We start from the raw sequence: 25,295 nt of genomic DNA, 5'->3' as shown, positions 1-25,295 counted from the left end.
CACCTCCTTCAGGCTTATTGCAGCTAGTAATGTTTTTCAGAAGAACATAAATGCAGTAATAATTGTGCCCCTAAAAATCATAACAACGAAAAAATTCAAGGTGAGAATAAGCGACATGGGACGTCCTAGAATAAGTATAAGCCATGTTACAAATATTTTACTATAATTATTAGTGCCCTGCGATTGGCTGGAAACCAGTTTGGGTAGTTTTCTACCTGCTGCCCAATAATTGCCTGGAATAGACTCCAGCACTCCAGCGAGCCTTGTGAGGTTAAGTTGTACACAAAATGTATGAATGGATAGTATTCATTAGACAGTTCCGAGAATAAATATTTTATGTTCAATAAAGCTATAGCTGTGGTTTTTCTTAAGTGCTCCATAGCTCTCCACTGTGATGCTTTTTTTTACATTCTAATAAATGATTGAATCTTGTTAAGGAATATTAAAAAAATACATTTCCAACACTCACACAGATCTATAACCAATGACTATCCAAATTGTGGGTAAAAAAATTGTAAGAGTTTGATTGTTAAAACCGATGACATAATCATAGGCCAGAATTTTGGCAGAGAACATATGACTCACTGAAAAACAGTGGTCAAGACTTGTTAAAATTATTGTATTGAGTTAAGTGCAAAATTGAAAGTGATTCAGATAATGAAGTAAGTACCAAGGAACATTTATCTTACAAGTTCCAAACAAGTGAACCGCTAGTGTGTGAGAAAAAGAGCATCTGACAAGGGCTCCTTTAACATCGGATCACAGGAACTTACTGAATGCTAAATATTGTGTATTTACACCCTTGGACTCTACAAGCAACATTGAAAAAATAATACTTCATCACCTAAACATTTTAAACAAACAAGGATTTTTTTTACTGGAGCATTTTTGGCAATACTGAGCCCCAAAACAACTGGCTAAAGCCTGGTTGTTTCAGTTCCAACATAATTGTTAACAATTTTTCACTGGCAATACATCATTTGTCACTCGGTCATAGTAGTCTTCAGTAAAACATTTTAATTCAAACAATGAGCTGCCACATGGTGTAGAGCAGGGGTCGGGAACCTTTTTGACAGAGAGAGCCATAAAAAAATCATATTTTCAATTGTTATTCATTGAGAGCCATATTCAGAATTTACTAAAAGTAAAAATACATGAAAACGTGTGCATTTTTAGTCATTTCACTACATTTAAAGTAGAAAAAGTCCCAGAATTATGTTGACTGACAAAATTGTTACCCTGATGCTAATCAATGGGATGCATGCATGCATGCATGCATGCATGCATGCAGAAAGGTTTCATTATGTCCAGATTTTAGCTCACAATTTAGCGGAGAGCCATAAGCAATCATCAAAAGGGCCACTTGTGGCTCCCAAGCCATATGTTCCCTACCCCTAGTATAGAGGTTCACTTGCCTGACTTCAATGCAGGCAGGCCTGGGCTTGATTCCCACTAGTGGCACTATGATGGGGATTGCGGAAGGTTGTTTGTCTCTCTGTGTGCCCTACGACTGATTGGCGACCAACCTAAGGTGTAGTCTGCCTTTTGCCCGAAGATTGCTTGGTTAGGCTCTAGCAAACCCTTCAATCTTTTGAGGATCAATACTAATTTACTAACTAATACGCTTACTATCACGGCAATAAAACTAAACAGATGAGAGCATTAGTTGTCTGGTTACAAACCTTAACAAACAGAAAAATTGGATTAAAACTATGTTTTGCATTTTTTTTGTTTATTTTAAAATGACATTAACTATGTGGACTTTGGTACAGTGATGTCCAATCTGTCAAAATCACTAACGGTGACAGTAGAACTTAAGGATTTAGTAAAAACAAGAATTAACTATATTTTTCTCGTACTTGATAACCATGAATCTGATTAACAGTCACTGTGCACATACATGTGTTTATGTGTGTGTGTTTAAGGATGTGGTCAGAGTGCATGATTAATATCCAGATGTGAGGACATATTGTAACTCGGTGTGACATTTGTCTTTCTCTCAAAGTGCAAAAGTAGGCAGCATATGGTTCGGAAGGTAATAACCCTTTGTGACTTTGTTTCCTTGAGAAAAGGCCTGCGTCACTTGTTTCAAAACAGCCTATCAAGTACAATACCACTTTGTAAAGCTCTTTTTTGACCTCTGGGCTATTTACACTACAAAAAAAAAAACAAAAGAAAAAACAAACAAACGAAATCTTAGAACAAAACAGCTTACTGTAGAAATGAAAGAGAATGTTTTAGCGACAGTAGCAATACAATACTTCAGCGTTGCAAAAAAATGAAATCTTTTGGGTATAACTTTAAATTAAATGTGTCTTTTGTAGCCCTGTGATTGTAAATATATGAAAAAAAATTAGTTTATGTGTGCAAAGAAGTTGGAAAGCACTGATTTATGCATTTCGACCTCTGACGTCAATTACAGTACATTTTAGAATCAGTGGTACCTGTAAAATTTTGTCACATTGGATTCAATTGCTTCGGAAGATTTTTATTTGGTGATTCATCATAGCATTTCTGTCTCTCCTTTGATGTACTAGGTCAATATTTCAGAAATGATGATGACACTTCAGATCCATGTTTTTTTTCCCTTTCAAACAGTCTCAATCCGTTAAGTTGGAGAGCTACTTATGGCACCAATAAGCAATATAATAATGAATAAGAAGTATAATAGAAATTATAATGCCTGTGAAATCGTAGAGTTGCTGCGTCCAAAATGGAATTAATGACTGCAACCCTTTTTAATATATCAGCACTTCAGAACAATGCTCAGATACCGTGCAAAAATTTAAATGGGTAACGCCTTTCTTGCTGCATTCCATAAACTAGTCTGAAGTGTCCAACTTAATAAGAACTAGAGTGCCGTGGAATGTTGTTCAAAGTCAGTTGGCAGACTAACTGTGACTTGGAGAAAAGTTGTGTATAATGGCATAGTGGTGTAGTTTGGACTTGGTTGTAATAGTTATGTGAGTGTTTTTACTTTAGTTTACAGTCCTACTAACAACTCAGGGGGTACTTTGTTGATTTGATAGATTAAAGCGTTAATCTGTAGTTCTTTTCCTAGTAAAATAAACCAAAAACTATGTACTATCTGAACTCATTACTTGCCTTTAATGGCAATAGATGACCAATCCATTTTGACTGTCAATGGCAGCTAATGAAATAATATTGGTCTTGATATTTTTCATTAGTTTCATTAGCCTGGTTAAGGAAATATACGGGGCGGTCCGGCGGATAAGTGAGTAGCCCGTCAGCCTCACAGTTTGGGGTCCTGGGTTAGAATCCCGGTCGGTCCTCCTGTGTGGAGTTTGCATTTCTTCCAGGGCCTATGTGGATTTTCTCTGGGTACTCTGGTTTCCTCCCACATTCCACTAAACATGCATGGTAGACTGATTGGACGCTCTAAATTGCCCCTAGGTATGAGTGTAAATGTTTGTCCGTCTCAATCTGCCCTGGGATCGGCTGCCCACCAATTCAGGCTGTCCCCTGCTTCTGGCCCGAAGTCAGCAGGGATATGCTCCAGCTCCCCCTGCAAACATAGGGCGAGGATGAATGAATGTGTGAATTGTCTGCACTAAATTGTCCTGACCAATTGTATATAATGTGGGGGATGTTACAAGTGATTCATTTTCCCCGATGTGTTTCACCCGGCAATCACAAATACTGAATCCAATTTATGATCCACATTCCTTATTCAAGTAATCACTTTGGCCTAGACACTGCCTCTCTAATGCTTTTGTGAAACAGAACTAAAGCCAATTAGGAAGGGACCTGAAGCTTCCACCGTTATCTAACATGATTAGAAGAGAAATTGAGGGGAGGAAATGAACAGAGAAATTTGAGTCCCGGTATTTTAAAAAAAGAAGAGCAAACCTTGATTTCATAATTACCTAACAACACCTGGGTATTTTTTGGCAATGTAGCTGCCCCGTGGCATAATATCACTGTTTCCAGGCCATTCTTGGTGGAAGGGCAGACGTAATTATTTGTGTGGTATCCCATGTTGATCATTTCAAGTGCACACTCACCATCCATGATGGACTCACAGCCCAGTACTGGGTAGGGAATATCTATAACACCTGCCTGAAAAGACTTCGATTTGCCATTAGAGCAACAAGATAGGGGTATAAGTACTACTTTTATTGAAACATAACTCAATTTGGTTTAACCACGATGGGACCAAAGCACTACTTTGTCTAAGGAAATTTCACTCTACATATTTCTTTGGGACCTGTCTGAATTCAGTTGGCTTGATATTGGTGACCAGTATATTCATAAAGCTCCGTTTGAGTCGGTTAAATTGACTGATGGTTGACGACGTCATGACTTTAGAAAAAAAATGTGACTGCCACTTTTTGAAGCTCCGTTTGAGACAAAAAGTGTGGCAAAAAACCAATCTTTGTTAGATTTGATCTTGTGGCACTATTTTCTCCTCCTTTGGTGGTAATAGCTGCTCATTTCTTAAAGGCATGTGCCAGTCAAATATGTTTAATAAGGCCCAAATCTTGATTTATGGACAGATTTGGGTAGGGGTTGACCTAAAAAGAAAAAAAGGGAGGATGATTGCCAAGTATTTGTAGATAATAAACAAGAGGAAGATTGATGAAATAGATTTAAATTGCTTGTCAATGACAATAATAGACATATGATTCATTTAATAGTTTAACAAATACTTTGTTGAATCATTTTAAAAAATGACTTGTGCTGACTCATGTAGTTTTTCCAGTTATCCAAAAGATGGCAGCATACTTTTTTGTGCACCGGTAGGTCATAGTTCATTGAAACCTGGTAGGGGGAGTTTCAGAGTTTTCTTTTTGCATTTGATTAAAAAAAAAAAGGTTCTTTGCCATTTTGCAAGGAACTAACACTGGGGTGAGCAAACTATTCCACAATGGGCTGCAGTGGGTGTGGGTTTTCATTCCAACCTATCAAGAGGACATCCTTTCAACAATCTGGTGTCGTACAAGTGCAATCAGTGGGTTGGAGTCAGGTGCTTCTTGTTTACTGCATAAACCTCATTGGACAAAGTGCCTGTGCTGGATCGGTTGGAACAAAAACCTGTACCCACACCGGCCCTTGAGGACTGGTTTGGCCACCCCTGATTTCTAACAATATTGGGCTAAACCAGGGGTTGCCAAGTCCGGTCCTTGAGAGCCTAAATCCAGTCTGTTTTGCATGTCTCCTTCCACCAACACACCAGAATCAAATGAGTAGGAGGTGGTATCAAGCTTCTGGACAGCTTGCTGATGAGTTGATCATTTGATCCAGGTGTGGTAGAGGAGGGAGATTCCAAATTTGGCCACCCCTGGGCTAAACCACTTTAAGGAATAGGGCTATGGTTTCTTTTGGAGCACCATGATGAACTTATATCAATTTTATTTTTTGGATAAAAAAACATTCAGTCGTGATTCAGCTCATGATTTACTTTCACCAGTCCAGATCTGGACCCCGGGCCACCAGTTTGACACACTATAATGTTTTCTCCCAGAATGAATTTTCACCATATTCTAGTGACAGATGCAGAATAAGAATTTAAAATGAAGTGTTCAATACGGTACACCAATGGTAGGGTAGGCATAGAAGATTCTGGTAGGTCACGAGTTGATAGTCAACCACCTGTTCCAATCACAATTTGAGTGGGAGGAGCTAAATTACTTGGAGGTGTGTCTAAAAAAAAGCAAGCGTGGCGCCGCATACTGATTGCAAGTGGCCAGTGGGGGAGAAATGGCATGAATACAGCCTTATACTGTTGAGACAAGCTGTACTGTGCGCATGCTGGAAACTTGTTTAGCCAGCCAGCTTCAATTTTAGCAGTTTTTTTTTTACATTGAGTGATCTACCAGAAGCAAAGTCCGACAAACTTAGTAAATAAGGAGAGGGGGGAAAAATCACCCTCCACCCCGTGTGAAGTCCCTAAAGTGCCGTTGAATTGGCTTTAAAAACGAGCCAGCCTGTTGTGAGGTTGCTCTAAACAAGGATACGCTGTTGGACATGTGAATTTAAAGGAAATAACTGGCAAGCGCAACAATGAAACAAGCGACTGTCCTATTTTGCCTCGACTTTTTCCTGATGTGCCTCCTGTTTGGTTCGAGCTCATCACAGTCAGGTGAGTCAAGCCGATGTGTGCGCGTAGTTTTCCGGGTACCAAGTGACGCACTGAGGGTATGCATGGATGTGGGGAAAAATGAGAAAGAGGTTGTTGTTTTTATTTTGTCCATGATGTCCTTTTTGCATTCATGACGAGCTTGTTTTGTGTGCGTGTCTCGTACTTTTGCCATATTTGGATTTATATGTTTATCATTTTAAATGTTTCTTGTAAATGTCCTTTATTTCAAAACAATAGTGGTTAGGTCTTTTTTGGGGGGGAAAAGTTGATACCTTGCGTCTTTTTCTTGTAAAATCAAACATATGATCGCAAATGAGGTTTTCCGATCAGCTCCTCCAAAATGTGGACGCATCACGAGTCTTGCAGGGATGCGCTTGGAGTAGTGAACTGTTGTCCACATGCAATTTTCAAACGGCGTGATATTATAGCAGGTTACCGTGAAATTACACTATTTGGTTTTATTTGCAACTCCTCCCGGGGGGACCATGTGCACCTCACTTTGACGTGCGTTGCGACGGCGCTCTTTTACGCACTGGAAAGCGCACTTCGGATTTTCCGCGACACTTAGCCTTGAACTCATTCACCGCAATTGACAGTGATTGACATCACATCCAAATTGGCCTGAAGTGATCGTAGTTCACTGCCATTGACGGCGATGGACGGCCAATCCAAATTCATTGTCTAGATTTGCATTGGACGTCCATAGCTGTACATGGGAAACGTTGATTAAAAAAGAAAATATTTGTATTTAATAAGTCATATTATTTAATTTAGCTCACAGTAAGGTGTATATCCTGCAAACAGAGTGCCAAACCATAACAAATATTGTTTTTTGATTGCTAACGTCCTCATAGTCACAATGGATGGACGTCTATTGCTGTCAATGACGTGAGCTGAGTTAATAAAGAAGAATGGGTTTATTTAATACATGTTTCCTTCATGTTGCTTTGAAATGAAAAGCCTGCAAAACCAATATTAAAACACAAAAGACCTGCAAGTTTTTTTGTTTTTTGTTGTTGTGTTTTGATACTGGTTTTGCTGGGGAAGAAACCAACATATGCTGGATGTCTTATGTGACATTTTAAACGTGGAGTGACGATCAAAGTACACATTTTGAAGCCTCTGACCTTTGTTCTTTATTTTATTAGATGCATGCCACAAGATACTGTAATTATGTAGTCTAGACAGAAAAATACCATTTATTTAGTATATAAAACATATCACAGAAAGACAGTCGTCGTGGAGTATTCAGTGATTTGAACAACTGGAAAGTCAGAGTTATAATTAGTCATAAATATAATAAACCTAAACCTGCCATTTACCTGATGTAGTCATTTTCCAGAATATTTGATTAATGCCACTGGCAAACAGCTGGTGTTATGCCCCCTCCCTTTTTGTTTTGTTTTTTTGCACAGGCAGACCACCTCATTGTGTTTCACGTCAAATTAAATAGAGCTCAGAAGATGTACAACGAATAGATTATGCAAATAATCTAGTGCAAACACTGGTTAATTTGAGGCACGGTGAGGGTAACGAGATGGAAGCACTGTTGTGTGTGTGCTTATGTGTGCCTTTCTTCCAATGAGCTAGAGGTCGCCAATGTGGAAATACGCACATGTCCAGGCTTGCTCCTTTCTTAAATGGGTTCTCAACACATTTTATTCAATTTAAGCATTTTTTTTTTAAATTTTAGCTGCTCATCTTATGTGCAGTTGTGGTGTTTTCTAATGTCCATTTATATTCAACACATCTTGCATTGCTAAGCTTGTGAAAAGAAATGGAACATGTTCTCAGGCTGTGTAGTCCTTTGCTAAATTAAAACTGTTTGTCACCTAAGCAGCCAAACTTGTCGCTAGGAAGCATGTGTACAGGCTGCTGAGTGGCCACAGAGTTCCTGCATTGCACCACACTTCTAAACAGTGAAGCTGGGAATTGCAAATAGCTGCTGATTCCACGCCATATGGCCCCATTCAAGATAATGCTGCGATTTATGAATATTCATGTATTCCATATACAAGATTTTAGGCATTACATCCGACTCTGTATTTGTGTGGGCTCTTTCAATTAGTACAGTCAATGCAATGTGGATATAGATACTATATCTACTCATTATTGTGCTCCACATCTGCTTATATTTCCTTTTCTTTTCTTTTTTAGACAAGTTTGGAATTGTCTTTTAAATTAAATACGTTTTGAATTTGAATATTTTCTGTAAAAAAAGAAAGGAAAAGAAAATCGGCATTGCTGTGTGGTGTGGAGAGAGGCTACATGGGCAAAAGAGATCCAAATTATTTATATATGAATGTCCACAATAGTATAGATGATTTCTAGTCGTATATTATTGTCTACACTTCATTAAAATAAGTGTGTAACTCGACGATGTTTTTTTATTTATCTAGTGCTTGCACAAAGTTCAACATATTTCAATATAAGTCATCACAGAGCTCTTAATAATGCCATTTATGGAAATATGTCAAATCCATTTCGACTCTGACCACTCATTGTCAAAATGTATTGGCTGTCTATCGTGGCGTTAGGTATTTGATGAGTTGAGCATTATTTCTTTAATAAACTCGTGTTGATTTTGTTTTGCAATATTATTTAGTTAATTCAATTATACTGTTTAGATATGAATCAAATGTTTTTTTGAATTTTTGCTTAAACAAAATTCAATATATTACTGGCTGTGATTAGTACAAGTATATCATTTTAATATCAAAATATGAAATTGATAGTGCAGGCATTTCACAAATTTGAATTGATTATGAATCACCTCCTTTGTATAAAAATAAGATCACATGTTGATAATTGTTTTACAAAGTAAATGATGTTCTGTAGACTCTGGAAATTTCCTGCTGAGATTCTAAAATAGTCCAAATTAGAACAATTTTAAATTAAACAACAGAGATTAATCGTCTGTCAAATTGCTTGTTTTTTTGGTGGTGAACTAGCTGTCATAATTCATTATTCATCACACCTATACTTCTTCTATGAATATACATATGTTACATATTTTTAGTAGTATGTAGTCCCTTTTGGTTAGATGACTGGATCGTTCTCATTAATATTATAATGATTCCCTTAAATAGTAACCTTGTACTGATTTTCCATGATGATTATTTGTACTGCTTAGTCTGACAGCAATCTATGATGCTGCTGTGCAACCCCATGGAACCTGAGGGCGCACTTGCACTAGTACTATCTTGCAGTGCTTCAGGGAGATTACTCCTGTACTCTGTCTCCTGCTGGCCTACACTCACACTGCACTGCACTCATCCACACTTCAGAATGTGCTTACATGTGCTATCACTTAACAAAACAATGATGTCGTGCTACTATTTTACTTTGTGGAGTATTTGGAGTTCAGGAGGTTAGAACATTAGACTCATCCACTTGGAAATGGGTTTAAGAAAGGCCATTTTTTTGGAGTGGGAGCACTAACAGTGGCATTAAATTTTATTTATATGTATGTGTATGTCTGAATGTATGGATATTCCAATATTTCTATTGTCTGAACTTTAGTTCTATGCTGTGTTAATCACCCATAAACATCTGTGAAAGGACCTGGAGTCTCATCTACAATCAATGGATAAAGTTCTAACATGCACGTGTACTGAGTACATGCAGAAAAAGCGGCAATAAATCGCAGCCAAGAAAATTACCGACCTTGTTCTTTTCATCTACTATCCGATCGATTGACTTATTGCATATTGCGACTTATGGCATTTCTTCAAATAATTCTTTTTGTTTAAGATACATTTTAATAGCAGAAAACAGATCTACTCCATTTACTCATCCTATCTTTTTGCTTACACCAATGGAATCGGATAGTAATTTAGTCACACATATCCGTTGGCATCAATCATGCAATGACAAGAATGGATGCCAAAAAATGATTCATGATTCCAAAAATGAACTAACAGCGAAAAGAATGTGTAGTCAAGTGCAACAGTATTTGTCAGAATCTCCCTTATTTGAGCTTTACCTCATTGTCATTTCATTTAGTAATATTTCAGCTATTATGATCACCCTCTTTGCACTACCCCGGCATACTACTTATTGCTTTTTGTTTTTGTTGTCCTGGAGGATTTTTTTTTTCTCCATTTGACTTGTTGATGGGTTCATCAACATTTAGACTGTCTTCTGGCAGCACAAGTGATTGGATCATATTTTATGTGACCTTTACAAGATCCATAACCTCATTTATCAAACGCAGTTATACTAGCAAAATACATGTCCGTATGGTAGGCCATGCATCATCATTATTGTCAACTGTTAGACGCATCCTGTGTGAAGGATTTTATAATGGTATTGGTGCATCCCAGCTTGTTGTATGGCTGTTTTAAAATGATTCGTCTGGAGAATGGCAAACAAGAATATGTAGTTCATCAAATAGACAAGAGTTTGTTATCCGAATATTTTTTTTTGGTCTCTCTTTAGCTGACGTGCAAAATACTAACACTGTGCAGTCGTGGAAGGGTGATAACCATATGAATTTGATTATTTAATTATTCATCAACTTTCTGATTTGTTATTTATCCCCTGTATATATATATATACATATCAGTGATTACACAAATATTATAGAATATGGTCAAAGGTCAAAAACAACGACACTTTGAATTTGAGTCAGGTTTGCTATCACAATGTTTGTCTCTACTTAATACTGTAATTGTATTTCTTCATTAGAAAATAATGATCAACTCATTCAGCACAACTAACAATGATAGACGTCTAATCCATTTTAACCTGGATGGATGAATGTGTGAATATTTATTAGCCCCTACTTGTGGCAATGGCTGCCAATTTTAATTCATGAAAAAACATCTTAAAACCATTGTAACAGGAGGAAGTGTTACTTTGTTGGAGTCTTGTAGGTGGTAATTTGACAAAATTATTGTGTACATGGGGAGTAGTGGTGTTTGCAAGTCTGCCTCACAGAGACTTCTATCCCTGGTTAATTCTGGCTTCAGTGTGGAGTTTGTGGTCTCCCCATTCCTGTGTGGATTTTCTCTGGGTACTCACTGTGTGGTTTGGCTGAATGAACATTCCAACCTCTCCAATCTGTGATTCAGTTTGAGAGTACCCTTTTTGTCTCATAATGCCATATGATTGGCTGGCAAGCAATTCAAGGTATATACATTTTTAGCTGGTATAGGCCTGAGGATAAAATTATAAAATGACACCAAATATGTTTTAAATGAATGTATATACAAAACATCTTCAAACACATACTCGTTAACCTTTTAATACCCAAAACTATCACTATAAAACTGAAGTTACTGGAAAAAGTCAATCCATCTGCCAATTGTTCAAGTGTATGATGTAAATCTGTCATTTTATACAAATTTTGATCCCGGAAAATATTGCAACATTGAATCTTTCCTTACGCAATAAGTGTCTGCGCTTGTATTTCTACTTGAAGGCGAGAGAGTGCTGTCAGCCTCTCAAACCTTTGACAGACATTTTTTGGAGATTTCAAAATATAGCAGAAAAAAAACAACAACGAAGCTTTAGGAAACCTCTCGCTTGCTTGTATGTTTGATAGCTGTCGATGTTTGTCTGTGTATGACTGAAGGTTATGGAGAATGAGTGGCAGATTGACTTTCTGCGCTTCTCTCTTTAATGCAATGTTCTACATACTTGTAACTCGTATAACATTTGGTTTTGATTTGTTCTACTTAATTCCATACAATTGAAATGACCGTAAATTGATAACGAAGCGTGACATAAAGACAGTTGACTTACCATGTTATTTTCTTCTCTCTTTACTGACGATGTGCCATTTTGGAGGAGTGGCTATTATTGTAATTTTCTTCTTTTTCTATTTTTGGTCAGAGTTAATAACGGTAGCCAAGATATGAAAAGATGATAATAGGCTGACAACTTGGTATAAAAGAGGAGTTCCACCTTTTAAATGAGCCTTTCATTCAGTTCCCCATGTGGGTGCTCTAAAAAGGCAGTTTCCTCTCAACTCTTTTCCACTCCGTCTCTTTCCTCTTTTCGTAATCGACATTTAAAATATTCATAGCTAATCTGCATTTACAATGTAATTACAGACGGCCTTTGAGCAATATCAGATAAAGTTGGCTTGAACACACCCCGTTCTTTCAAAATCTTGATTTGGTGATTTTTTATTTTTGTCTTTGAATATTGGCTTTACAAATGTGTTGTTTTAAAGGATGTTAAAAGTATTGGAAGGTCTCAGTATTGGATTGTTCTATGTGGATACAAAATTCATTCAAATTTCCATACTGCTTATCCTCACAAGGATCGTAGGTGGTCTGTCGCTTATTGCACTAAACTATGGGCACTATAGTAATTTATTTTTTTGTTGCCATATCCGTCGGCTTATAATTTTTCCTGTATTTTATACGTTTCTTGATAATTTCAAAGTGTGTCCGCCGCATAAAAACTTCTATACCGTTAAAAAGAACATTTTTAAAAAGTATATTCCATCACCAATAAGGGGAACAATTGCCTGATGTTGACAGGTATGTATTTCAATAATAAACAAAATCAATGACTACTAACTACTAAATCAATGCTGTCTTTTACATTGGTAATAAGATTTCTGAGAATCAAATATTTTGCAACACTCTTCAAGCATGTTTTTCTATTTGTTTTTCAGTTGTAGTTGCAGATATGACTACATTGTGACTGAATTTATGCAATGACTGAAATTCATATGCAATTACTACCTCAAAACTGTCCTGGCAGGAACTAGAAATCGACATTTTATTTACCAGTTTTGCATTACCGCTGATTAAAGGGAAGTGATTGTCTTGCCTGGCAGTAATAGTGTGCCTGTCACTGGTGCAGTCACCTTGGATAGAGTAGAAATAACGCAGCTCTCTTCTCCTGGATGTGAAGGTTCATAAAGCACAGGATGAGAGGAGCAGGAAAGGCAATTGACCTTGGTTGCTTTTTTTGAGGGGTTGGGGTATAGTCCCAATACGTCCATTTAAATAGATCCAATGGTTTTGCAGTGTAGTGAAAGGGACCATGCCAATGACAGCTGTTTCCAAGACTGTAAAAACATACTGCATGCCGTTTTTTTTGCAACTGCTGCTCACTAACGGTGCAAATAAATACGTTGAATCTTTTTCAACATGTACAAATATGAGAAATATGTTTATATTACATATTTATTTTTAATTGTTTATTTTTTTGTCTCCTATACATCTAATGTTGCACTGATACTGGTGCTGGTACATGTAAAATTACGTCAATGGTACAAAGGGATATTTAGAAATAATGAGCTTCTTCACAATATGTACTCTTTTAGATTGTATTTTTTGCTCATCATGCATACCTCTTAAGAATAATGTTTGTCACTCTTCCCAAAATGATGGTAGACATCCAATAATGTGGGTCGAATCATTCTGCTATGATTTTAAATGAGTATATCACCAATAGATTTTAATTTCTTAAACTGTCACTAATTCCATATTTATCTTCTCCAGTTGTTCATATTAGTTTATTGTTTAGGCTTACCTGCGTGACAGGCACCGAGTTATCAAGTTTGCATATATTATATTAAATCATTGTAGCTGACTTGGTGCAGTAAGTTATCAAAGTCAAATGTGCAATTTCTACCATCTTTTGCTAGACTATTTACCTGAGACAGAGGTGCTTTATCTCAACCAGTCACTAGTGCATGGGTAAACACACAGGAGGTGGGGGGGCACAGGATACACTTTGTATCATGCTGCTCTCAGCTGCCTGCCTTTGTTCCAAAAACCTCTCACCCACAGAGAGACATTATCCCCCGATGGCAAGGTGAATGGGTTGCTGATGTAAGATTATTTGTTGCAGTCTTTAGAGAAAAGACGAAGTAGGAAAGAGAAATTCTCTTGATTTCTGTCAGGGAAGGGCAACCTTGTACATGGGGAAAAAAGGTGTCTCTTTTGCCAGGATGGAATATGGGGCTGTGTCTTGGGAGTTTTGGTTAAAGTGTTCGCTATCACAGGAGCCGTAAGGACAATTAATCAGCAGCCACCCAGAGGGGGAAATGTGGCTTTGACAGGGACACTTCATTTTGCACTGGACACACACAATACACACTCACCACCTACCTGCTGGCAGGCTCCCCCACTGCTTCTCTTCTCCCGCACATTTTTTCGTTTCTTATGATGTGTCCCCTGACCTTATATTCTTTTTTTCTACTCTGACTGTTTTCTGCTACCCTTGAATTTTTTCTTCTCGATTTGTCTTTGGTGTTCTTTGAATTGAATCAGGCGAGAGGAACCCCGTGAGACTTGACAGCTGGGTGCAAACTCTATAACAGTTAGTTACTTGCAGCTCTAGACGGGGAGGCAGGAAGGGTTGTTCTTAAGAGAAAAAAACAAGTAAGAACCAAGCCACAGTAGACTGGTGGCTATACTTCACCCAAACTACATCTCTATTCGTTTCCTCGCTCATCCCTTCATTTCCCTCTTACTATCCCCACAGCTGCCGTTCAGTGATTGATGAGTTCAGGTTTGACATGGCCTGCTTCACCCGAGGGTGCTAGCAGCAAGGACAATATTAAGAATCAGCCAGATGCTTCCGTGAGGAAGGCAAAGCGAGTAAAAGATGAAAACTAAAACGAATAAAGACTGTTAACTCTTTATAGGGAACTCATTTAACTTATCCCTGCCACTGACGGCGCTAAATGTCCAATCTATTTTTACTGGAAGGGTCCGATGACGAGAAGTGGCAAAAAACCTTTAAGTTTATTTATTAAATGTTAACAGACAAAACTTATTAATATATAGATACTACATATCAGTGAAACAAGTCACAAGATGGTGTCATGTCACATTACAAGACACGATTGGCTTCAGTACATGGTCACAAATAGCCTCTCTTTGAGATGTTTATTAAGGTTGCTGATGCAAGTTTTAAAAGTCAATATAACTTGGATTTGACTGTTACATTTTGGGATCTTTGCAAAGTAATCAAAGCCTGTTTCTATTAAGACTTCTTACCTTTTTTTGGATGTTTACTGTTATGTTTACTGCTCTGGATTAGTTTTCCCTTTAGTTGGATATCAGACGCATCTTGAATTTATTTCCTAGTATTTTCATATTTTTTCCTTCCCATTCACCAATGAGCGACAGTCATATTATTTTTCACTTGTATGCTTTGATAGTCTAAGATGATATTCATTTTCAGAACCACCTTAACCTCACTAGGGTCACAATCTAAGGAGATTTTTTACTGTATAATGGAATACAGTCTAGGCAAATTGGTAAGCACCCAATTAACAAAGAGCCATGCGAAAGAGAACAAGGATGGTAGTGTCTCCCTGTTTTCAGCGTTGTGTCCAGGAGGAGGCTCCTGCCACCGTTCCCACGTGATCCGCCTGGAGATGAGGGGAGGCACTTGTCTCATGGTCATTGTAGATGGTTGTGTGTTGTCCCTATTCAAGTAGGAGGCAAAATTAATTAGGTTTTAAAAAAAAAAGATCACCTTTTGAAAGTAAAACTAACAAAATGAAGGTCTAACAATTATCAGCAAACCTTTTAATTCTTATAATCCGTTCAACACAGTGAGGCAAAGACTTGCAATTAAGACTTTTTATTTTGGATGTTATTTATAAATGTTTATATAATCCAAAATGTAGGTAGTTCAAAGATCCAGATTGGGATACTCATCTGAAAAATCGTTAACAGTAGTACTACATTTCTCGTTTAAACTAAAACCAAATTACTATTTCACAATTGACGCCGCCTCATTGCATAGACTTCGGTGCACGCATGCGCGGGCTCGATTCCCACTGGTAGCGGTATGATTCTGAGTGCGGATGGTCCTTTGACTCTCTGTGTGCCATATGGCTGCTTGGCGACCAGTCTACGATATAGTCTGCCTTTTGCCTGTTGTCAGCTAGCTATTTATCCCAAGTATTCAAAAGTTTAATGTGAAATGAGTGAAGGCTTGTTTCATGTGATGACATTTGCAGAACAAAAATATGTAGCTCTATGTAACTATTGCACCACGTGGCCAAAAAGGGAAAACGGGCTTCATTGTGTGCGGGAATTTTCTGTGTTTGCATATAATCACAGACCCTTTAGTTTGTGGTGGAACAATTCTTGCTCTATTTCCACTTTGATAATATGTGTCAAGGGGGTTCAGACAGATGGCAAGGCGTATTCCACAATGCAAGCTTTTATTCACAACCTGCAGGGAGCAGTGAGCCCTCCAATTCACTTGTCCTGACTCGAGCGTCATTGTTTTGCATGTCTTTTCACCCAGGGGTGGGCAAACTGGTCATCAAGGGCCACAGTGGGTCCTGGTATTTGTTCTAGCTGCTCTAACCCACAGTTTAACCTATGAGGTTTCTGTGGAAACAAAAGGCACCTGAGTCCAGACCATTGATTGTACTCGTCGGATACAAGATTGTTGAAAATATGTTGTCTTAGTGGGTTGGAATGAGAATCTACACCCACTTGCAGCCATTTGTGGAATAGCTTTTCCACAACCACTGCAACCTGTTAACTCAGGCATTCAGATTTAACAGCTACATTGCAGCTTGTGTGTATTTTTGAATTAATACAAGCTTGTTGCCTGCTTTAATAGGATGGCACATCATATGACGAAAAGAAAATTTACCATTACCAAAAAAAGTGACAGAAAAAGTAATGTCAATTTCTTTTCTAATACTTTGGAGGGTATATTGGCTTATTGTTTATTTGAGCTATACAGATCATCTTGACCATATAAAGTAGTATATATATATTTGAATTGTTGCCATATTTTCTTTACTCCGCCAAGTAAAAAAATAAGTCACATTTAAAAGTAATATGAAAGTTTGTTTATTCATCAAGAAATATAATGTTATATCACTGACATTTTCTCATATTGCTGTTGTTAAAAAAGGCCCAGAGTTATGTTGTCATCATCTAGCTACAGAACCGATAAGCGGTATATACTTGCTGGGCGTATGTTTGAAATCCTTATATCCATGGTAACATTTACTTCAACTCCATATAAATCTGATGATGAATGTGCCCTTTCAAGAACATCACAGGGAGAGAAATGTGTGTAAATTAGTTCTATCTTGCTTTGTTCATACCTGGCTTCAAAATGTACGAAATCCTCTGGCCTAAAACACCGCAATGAGCTGCTCGTCAAGAGCCATAAATGCAGTGATTTGATCATAAGTAGCACTAACTTCTGGAATGCCTTGAGGAAACTTTCTTCAGTCTTCAAATGCTTCTCGAGCAGTCACTGAAGTACTCTCAATTACAGTGACACTTTCTCAGTATTCTTTCTAGGACATCATTGCCGAGATGATGTCTTATAACAGAAAATGATCAGTGTATATGATGTACCTTGGATTTAAAAATAAACAAACAAAAAAAACTGAATTGATTGATAGTATATTGAAAGAAAAAACGCAATATTGAAGGAGGTAGTATCTTGTTTTTTCTCTATGTGCAAATAGAAAATAGAAAACACTTTCAATGCAGGTAATGTTTTGCTATCACCCTGTCTCTGTAGTGACGGGTATATTACTTAGTTGTCAAACATCTTTGAGCCTTGTCTGTCGAGCTCAGTAGTAAACACATCTACTGGTGCCTTCACAGTCACATTGCACACATTTGCTCTCACTCTACATCGGTAGTATTTTGTTGTCAATTGGATGAATAAAACATCCACAAATCAGTGACCTCCACCTTGGGAAAAGTCATGATGTCAGTATGGCTTAATGGGAAAATATAGAACCAATCCCATGGGTCAGACAGTTAACATGCAGTGATGCAATTTGGTTGCTCTCACCAAGTGCTCACAGTCCTGCTTTCATCCACAAAAAGTAAAATGGGATTTGGTGGACTTGTGTGGGTTTTCTCTGGCTATTCACGTTTTTTTCCCCAGATCCCAAAAATATGCAGTGTTATTTTTATTTTTAATAAGCGCACAGAAGTAACCAATAGATTTCCTTGTAATCAAGTAATTTTACTCGCTAATGAATATATTTTGATTCTAAGATTCTGCTGTCACAGAAAAGAGCGTTAATGCATATTTTACACAACCTTTTTTGTAGCCTCCGGGTAAGAGTCCCAGTTAACTTTAACAGCTAATTATTTTTAAACCAAGGATGAGGTTGAGGTTTAATTAGGTCTTGCCAGAAGGAGGGCTGAAGTTCAACAGTAACTCGGCTACATGAGATGCCAAAATTCATAAGACAAAAGACTAAAACCGGAGCCCCTCGTTGGCCTTGAGGACCAAGGCCATTTTCTGCCTAAATTCAGTCAAAGCATCCACAGGCACCCATTTTTTTTCTTTTTGTGAATGATGCGAGTGAATTAATGTACTATATTCATGTGTGTGTGTGTGTGTGTCAAAGGAAGGTCGGGTTTACTTTTTTATTCATACAATTTAAATTATTGCAAAAAATAAATATTTAAGCTGCAAAATATTAGAAAATTTATGTTCATACTGACTTGAGGTAGCTCATTTTGGATGCTTTTTAAAGATATTTGCCTGGTGTCCAACAAATGCTATCAATATGAAAGCAGATTTTTATTTGGAGTTGTGCCATTTTTAATTCAAAACCCAAGTCATGAAATTGAAACTACTACATTAATCCCAAATCTGCTTTTTTATTTGTTTCGCTTTGAGGAAGGTTAGCATATTACAAGTTTTTAAGTAAGGGCATGTGGCACTAGATTGATATAATATATTGTCATACTTTTTATTCCAATGGAAAATCCTTATGCTGCCACAGAGAATCGACATATTCTATCATGTATGGTACCCCTACCTGTGAAAAGTAATGGAACGTCTCGTCCCTTGAAAGACACTGAAACATGATCATTTAAAGCCGGTCCTCCCAGTTTAATTGAAATTGTTGGAACGTTGGAATTGTTTTCTTTAAAAACAACTTATTTTTATACCACAAGGTATTTAGAATTTGGACAAAACCTGCTGCAGTCCTCCTGCCTCTGTGTTAAACTCTCCGTTTCAAATTTAGTCAAGCAGGAAAAAGGATGGGTAAATACTGCAGAAAAATGAGCAATCACTGTGTTTGTTGACTGCTTCTCTGCACTGACAGCTTGGCCGTCTCTCAGGATTGATTGGCAAAGGGGGGCCAGTGAAGCTGACAGGACGCTAATAGGTGTGATGCTAATGAGTTCAGTGCCAATAAACGTGCTTCTCGCCCTATTGTCCCTAACTCCTGTTTCCTGAGATATGTCATTGTCCGTCCACTACTTTTGCAGCCAAGGTGAGTCGAGGCTCCCTGCTGGCAATGTTATACAACGTGATAGTATATATCGGTGGTTGGCATGCCGGCCTCACAGTAATGAGATCTCACATAGTTTACATGTTCTACCCAGACTTGCGTGGGTTTTCTCTGGGTAATCTGTTTTCCTCCCATTTCCCAAAAACATGTATGGTAGGCTGGTTGAACACTAAATTCCCCCTAAGAATGAGTGTGAATCGTTGTCCATCTTCTTTTGGGCTATGATTGGCTGGCCACCAATTTAGTGTCCCCCACTTGGTGCTCAAAGTTGGCTGAGTTAGGCTACAGCACCCCCGGAACCTGTGTGTGGATAACGTATAACGAATGAATGGGTGCACACCAATAGTTATTCAACCAAAGTTTTGGCTGTCATCAATAATGAAACATTTTAGTCCTAGCTATTCTACTTCATTACAGTCTCATAACTCTTTCAGTTCCATTGACGATGGTAGATGTCAAATCAAGTCTCTGTTTTCATCCTTCAGTTGTGAATTTAAATGAGTTTTTCTACTGGTAGATGCCCTTTCCACTTGAACTAGTAGGCCTGCCAGCGAATGAATGAATTCTAGTTCTCTGTGCTTAAATACTAGATTTGGATGCCTATTGCCATCAAAAGCATCAATGAATTATGTTTTTGACAGAAGGCTGTTTGCATCTGATGTTTTGCACCCCAGAATGGGGTTGGTAATTTAGAAAAACTGAATTGTTTGTTGTAATTTCATGAAGAACACTTTCCTGACTTTATTGAATATTATTTGATTCAGCTCCTATAACATTCATTTTCTGAACCACTTACTCTCACAAGGGTTGTGGGGGTCATAAAACAATCAGAGTATTCTCAAATAAGTCAATAATAACACATGCTTTTTTTTCTTTGCTTTACTCACTTTCTCTTTAACACTTCGGTCTCTCTTTTTCTACCCCGGAGAAATGTCACTAGGACCGGCATCGTCCGTCAAACTGGCATCTCAGACAGAACGCTTGGCTAAAGGGCCATGCTCCGATTGGCATGGGATCCCCCGGCTATGCTGTCATCCTCTTTTCCTTGCCTTTTCTTCCCTTTTTTCTACATTGGAGGGAACCCTTCTTTTTTGGTATTACAGTCAGGTTATAGTATTTAGAACATTTGTTACAGTGTAAAATAGTGTACATCAAAAACATTGTGCATTTTAATAGTTGCATGGTTTTTCTTTCCCTTTAAACTGGTACATTCGGCCAATACAAAATTAGAATTACATAGATTAATAACATTGATTAGCAACAATGATTTGCAATGTGGTGACGGTGACTCTGTGATTGTGTCGATGAATTAAATGCATGACTTGATTGTGGAGAACTTGTTTGATCATTATCAGCACTTCATTTGATTCCTAAATGAAAAAAAAAACTATCTGGAGGCTATTCCTTAAAAAAGGAGACCGAGACACTGAAACAACTGAACTAGACAGCGGAGCTATTTGTGATTATGCCCCTTCCAGGTCTGTTGATTCTAAATATCCTCTCCCCTACCCCCATTCGAGAGGGAGTCACTGTGCTAAAAGTGTTGAAATCATTGTTTCAAAACAAAGTTAAAGCCTTTTGAGCTCAAGTTCACAGTGTGTTTGTTACCTTGCGATTCTAAAAACCTTCATCATGGGAACAATATGCTAATTTAGGTTGATATACAGAGCTCATGTACAAATATGCAATGGTTCAGATAATCCCAAATTTGATGAAGAAAAAAAAAGATTTTATCACTGAATGGCTTGTAGAGTGCAACCGGCTTATTCAGCACAATTTCAATTGCTTTTTGAATACTATGCAGAAAATACACATATGGAGACAAGCCTGTGACAAATTTGCCTAATGGTCCAGATGATGTTATGCTGTTTTTGTTTTTATAACTCATTAGTTGCCATTGACAGCACTAGACATCCAATTTATTTTTGACTGTGAGCGGCAAATAAACCAAAATGCAAAAATATCCTTCATTACTATTGCAATCAATTGTGTAAATGTTTCTAGTAACTCTATAATTCCATCAAAACAAATTTCTGGTGACTTGTGGAAGTCAACAAACAAATAACTGACTATTGATACTTCTGCAATTAAATATAGTATCTGGATCCAACATTACCATGTGATACATAGGAGGCCAATGCATTCCATTCCAGAAATACATAACTTTCTTGGACTCATTGGACAATTACCCACTTATCTTTGCAATTCCCCCTGGCTCTGAGGGGAAAAAATATATATAGTTAAAAAACTGGAAGTGCCTTCAGGCATGTCTTGCCCCATATTTTGGTCAATTTTCAGATTAAAGTTAAAGAAGTTATGCTGCCATCAAACTATTTTAATATTATTTTTATATCCTACTTGTTTGTAAGCAGGCTGTGGCATTATGGAAGGACAAACATAGCAGACTATATTCTCTTCATGCCTTTTTTTATTTTTAAGGACACATACACGGACAAGCACACACATACATGCACAGTTAGAGGTGGACATTAAACGTTTAACTTTGAAAGTTGGGATACTAATTAGTGGAATTAGTGGTAGATCAAAGAAGACAATTAAGGGGGATGTTTATGGTAGTGAGGGCTCATTAGCATCACAACACATGGCCATGAAAAGGAGAGCAGCATAAGGAGTCGCATTATGAAGCACCACTGTGCTTCACCTTTCTCTTTCTGTCACTGCCATTGAGGCAAGTCAAAGGCAATGTGTGCTCGTGGATGTTCGGGTGTGCCCTCGTCCACGAAAAAACATACACATCAACAGACGCACAAGATTTGCTGGCAATGAACAAAACAAAGCATTCCCTGCTCGCTCTCCTACAATTTTGAGCTTAATTAAGAGGGGAATTAACTTTGATCTGCGCCAGTGTGGTTGTAAGAGTTTGTTGCCCAGCATGCACAAAAGCCGAAACCCATAAGCATTCTTCAACCCTCAAAGTCAGGCCCAGATTGTTTTCTAGTCATTTTCCTCTGTTTGAAGTCAGTTCAGATACACAGAAGAAACATTCTATTAGAACTACCTGAGCTGTCCTTGTTAGTTAGATCTAACAGCCTTGTGGCAGAAGGCCTTTGTGTGTGTGCCTCCTCTCTTATCTAACGGTATAAACAGAGCAAAAGATCAAAGTTTAGGATGTAGCCTAGGATATTACAGTCCCACTCTATGCCTGTTTTTTTGGGTGATAGGAAATAATGATTTTCTGTTTCTCAATTGAGCATGAATTTGAACTGGTACTGTCTTTTATGTGTTAATTATGCTGTTAATGCAAATCCTCTTTGACTGCTTTTTTTTAACGGATCGTAAATTATGGCCATTCCCAATTTCCGTAGTTTGAAACTCAACACAAATGTGAATGATAATCCAGTTAGTCATCCAACCTGGCATGCATGTTTTTGGGATGTCAGAGAAAACCACACAGGCAGGGTGAGAAAATGCAAACTCCACACCAGTAGGATGGAATCCACTATGGGATGAACCGTCAATCTCAGAACTCTGAGATTGACATTTAAACAAAAATTGTTGTGTAAAAAAAAGTGGTCTTTGACTAGTTAATTTAAACGCAGGTGATTACAGAGAAGAATGAAAAAAGGCATTGCATATCTTTGCTTAGACCTAAATAACTCGTAGGTTATGATCAACAATGCAAGACGTCAAATGCATTTGGACAGAAATAGAGCCAATAAATTAACACGACGCTCTGTTACTATAATTAGTTTTTAAATAGAACTCCACACAGTGGACATCTTCACCTAGTAATTTCATTTACAGAATCTGGAAAATCTCATGAATAGTGGACAGGTACATATTAGTACACCATTCAGTAACGAGTGGGTTCTCTTTAGTAAACTATGGCTGCAGTTTAACAAACTGTACCCACCGTTTTGTAATGTCTACCCACAGTTTAGGCATATGAAACTGCAGATTATGAACCTGTGGGTACATGTTACCTATGAAAAGCGGGTCTTGACATTAATGACTGCCGGAATGCCCGGGGAAGTCAAGTACTTTTTAGGGCAGCTAATTATGTTTTGACAGCTGTTCGAAAGGGTAGGCAACGTTTTGATTGTGGTGTAAAATAAATTAGGAAATCACAATTGCTTCATCTGTTTTGTTACCTGCCATGGGCGCAATCATTTTGTTGGACATTTTTTTCTCTTGTGTAAAATTTGTTTACGTTTTCTAATATGCCATTTTGCAACAAATATATATTTTTATGCAGTCTGTTGCACCTCAAACATGTTCCATTTGGCATTTTGTCTGCTCATCATCTTTGTACCGGCGCTCAGAAAATATTTCATCATATCTGTATTTGGTATTACATTAGAAATTATGGCAAGTGGATCGCCACCTCGGGCAGGTAAGATAGATGGGTGGCTTGAAAAGTTGATGTTGAACCCTGAAAAGTACTTTTAAAATGTTTTTTAATGCTGGTATCAAGTGGGCTCCATACTTTTCACAGGACAAAATCTATATATTGTATTGTCAAAACCACATGAAACGGTGGGGGATAGAAAGAGAACCAATTTCTCCTGGGGACGATGTTAGCAAATGCTGAGGAGGTCAGAAATGTGAATAGCTTTGAAGGTGATTTGGATGATCTTGTAGTTGATTCTTTGTTTTACTGGAATCCAATGAAGTTGATGGAGGACGGGCGTGATGTTTGTGAAAGTGGTATGTCTGATGAGGCGTACTGCTGTTTTGCAGGCGCTGCAGTTTCTAGAGGGATTTGTTTAGGGGACCAAAGCGTAGAAAACTATGAGTTTAGTAGCTGTTGCCCATTATTCAACCTCTGCTTGAAATTCCCTTTTTTAATTTGAAAATGCAGTAAATTATATGCCATCTGTCATAACTTGTTTTTTGCTTCAATGGCATGAGCAACTGTCAGACCTTGTTTCTCTCCCATTCACTGTTGGTGATTAATCTGACTAAATAAGTGGATTTAACAATGTGTTTACTGTCTTTAGGATTTGTGTGAAGCAAAGCTGAAGGGACGGTAGGGAAGTGAAAATATAACATCACATTGGAAACATTAAGGAAAAAATGACATCGCATATACTTGAGAAGGAGCGAATGGAATGAGTAGAGAGAATATAGGAATAAGAAATGGCAAATTCTTTAGTTTCAGCCAATTAGGCTGAGAAGCCGCTGGTAATTAACTCTCATGGGACACAGCGAACAGTCATGCACAGTCATGAACAGTCATTTACATAATGAGGATAAGAGGAGGAGCTCCATCCTATTTTTTTTCTTTACCCGTTGCTTCTCCATCAATGTCCATTGTTGGCCTGTTGGGCCAAATGATCCATATAAGCTAAGTTAAACTGAGCCAAGATGGACTTTATTTTAAAATGGTGGAGAATATTTTTTTAACGACTTGCTCGTCATTAACATATTGTCTGGCCTTGAAGTCTGAGAGGACCAGATGTGAATGCTTTTCTTCCAGTGTCAGTGACAGTCAAAAGGACTTGAGTGCCTAGTGCCGTCAATGGCACACAATGAGTTAAATGGTTATTAAGTGATGGCAATACATTATCCAACCTTAAGGCGACTGGTATCCTAAATAACAAACCCCTGCAGTCACAAAGATAAAAGGATTTTAACTAGGTCTCCAACTTCTTCATGTCAAGTCTGGAAACCATTCCGGTGAAGTGCCAAGACAAACACACAAACTGTCACCGATGACATAACCTTTTGAAAAGACATAAAAGCCACTACAATGAAATAACAATTAAGAATCAAATACCACTAAGGAAAAATAAAGCCTTGGTTTTAATTTCTAACTTCCGAACCAAAATAAAGATCTAAAGTGGTGCCTAACATTGGATTTTTTTTTATACACTATTGGCTAATATAAAATGGTTTTGTAGTTTAAGTTGAATGATGTGTAAAAACTGGGTTACAATTTTCATTTTATATTTAGTTTTTTAAAAGGTCATAGTATATTAATCATTGCCTTCCAATAAC

General features: G+C 37.7%; 1 protein-coding gene across 2 annotated transcripts in view; it reads left to right on the top strand.

Annotated features, from left to right (window-relative positions):
• Window positions 1–5,679: 5,679 nt before the first annotated feature.
• Window positions 5,680–25,295, top strand: part of erbb4b (erb-b2 receptor tyrosine kinase 4b) — a 131,775-nt gene continuing 112,159 nt past the window's right edge. For both annotated transcript variants that reach the window (XM_077727408.1, XM_077727407.1), the window contains exon 1: window positions 5,680–6,103. In XM_077727408.1, the coding sequence (XP_077583534.1) occupies window positions 6,025–6,103 (79 nt within the window). In that variant the 5' untranslated portion in view covers window positions 5,680–6,024. The remainder of the gene's footprint in view (window positions 6,104–25,295) is intronic.

The sequence above is a fragment of the Stigmatopora nigra genome, chromosome 11, assembly GCF_051989575.1.
Source record: "Stigmatopora nigra isolate UIUO_SnigA chromosome 11, RoL_Snig_1.1, whole genome shotgun sequence".
In the NCBI taxonomy this organism is placed as follows: domain Eukaryota; kingdom Metazoa; phylum Chordata; class Actinopteri; order Syngnathiformes; family Syngnathidae; genus Stigmatopora; species Stigmatopora nigra.
The sequence above is the reverse complement of the archived record's forward strand: the minus strand, read 5'-3'. Positions and strand labels throughout refer to the sequence as shown.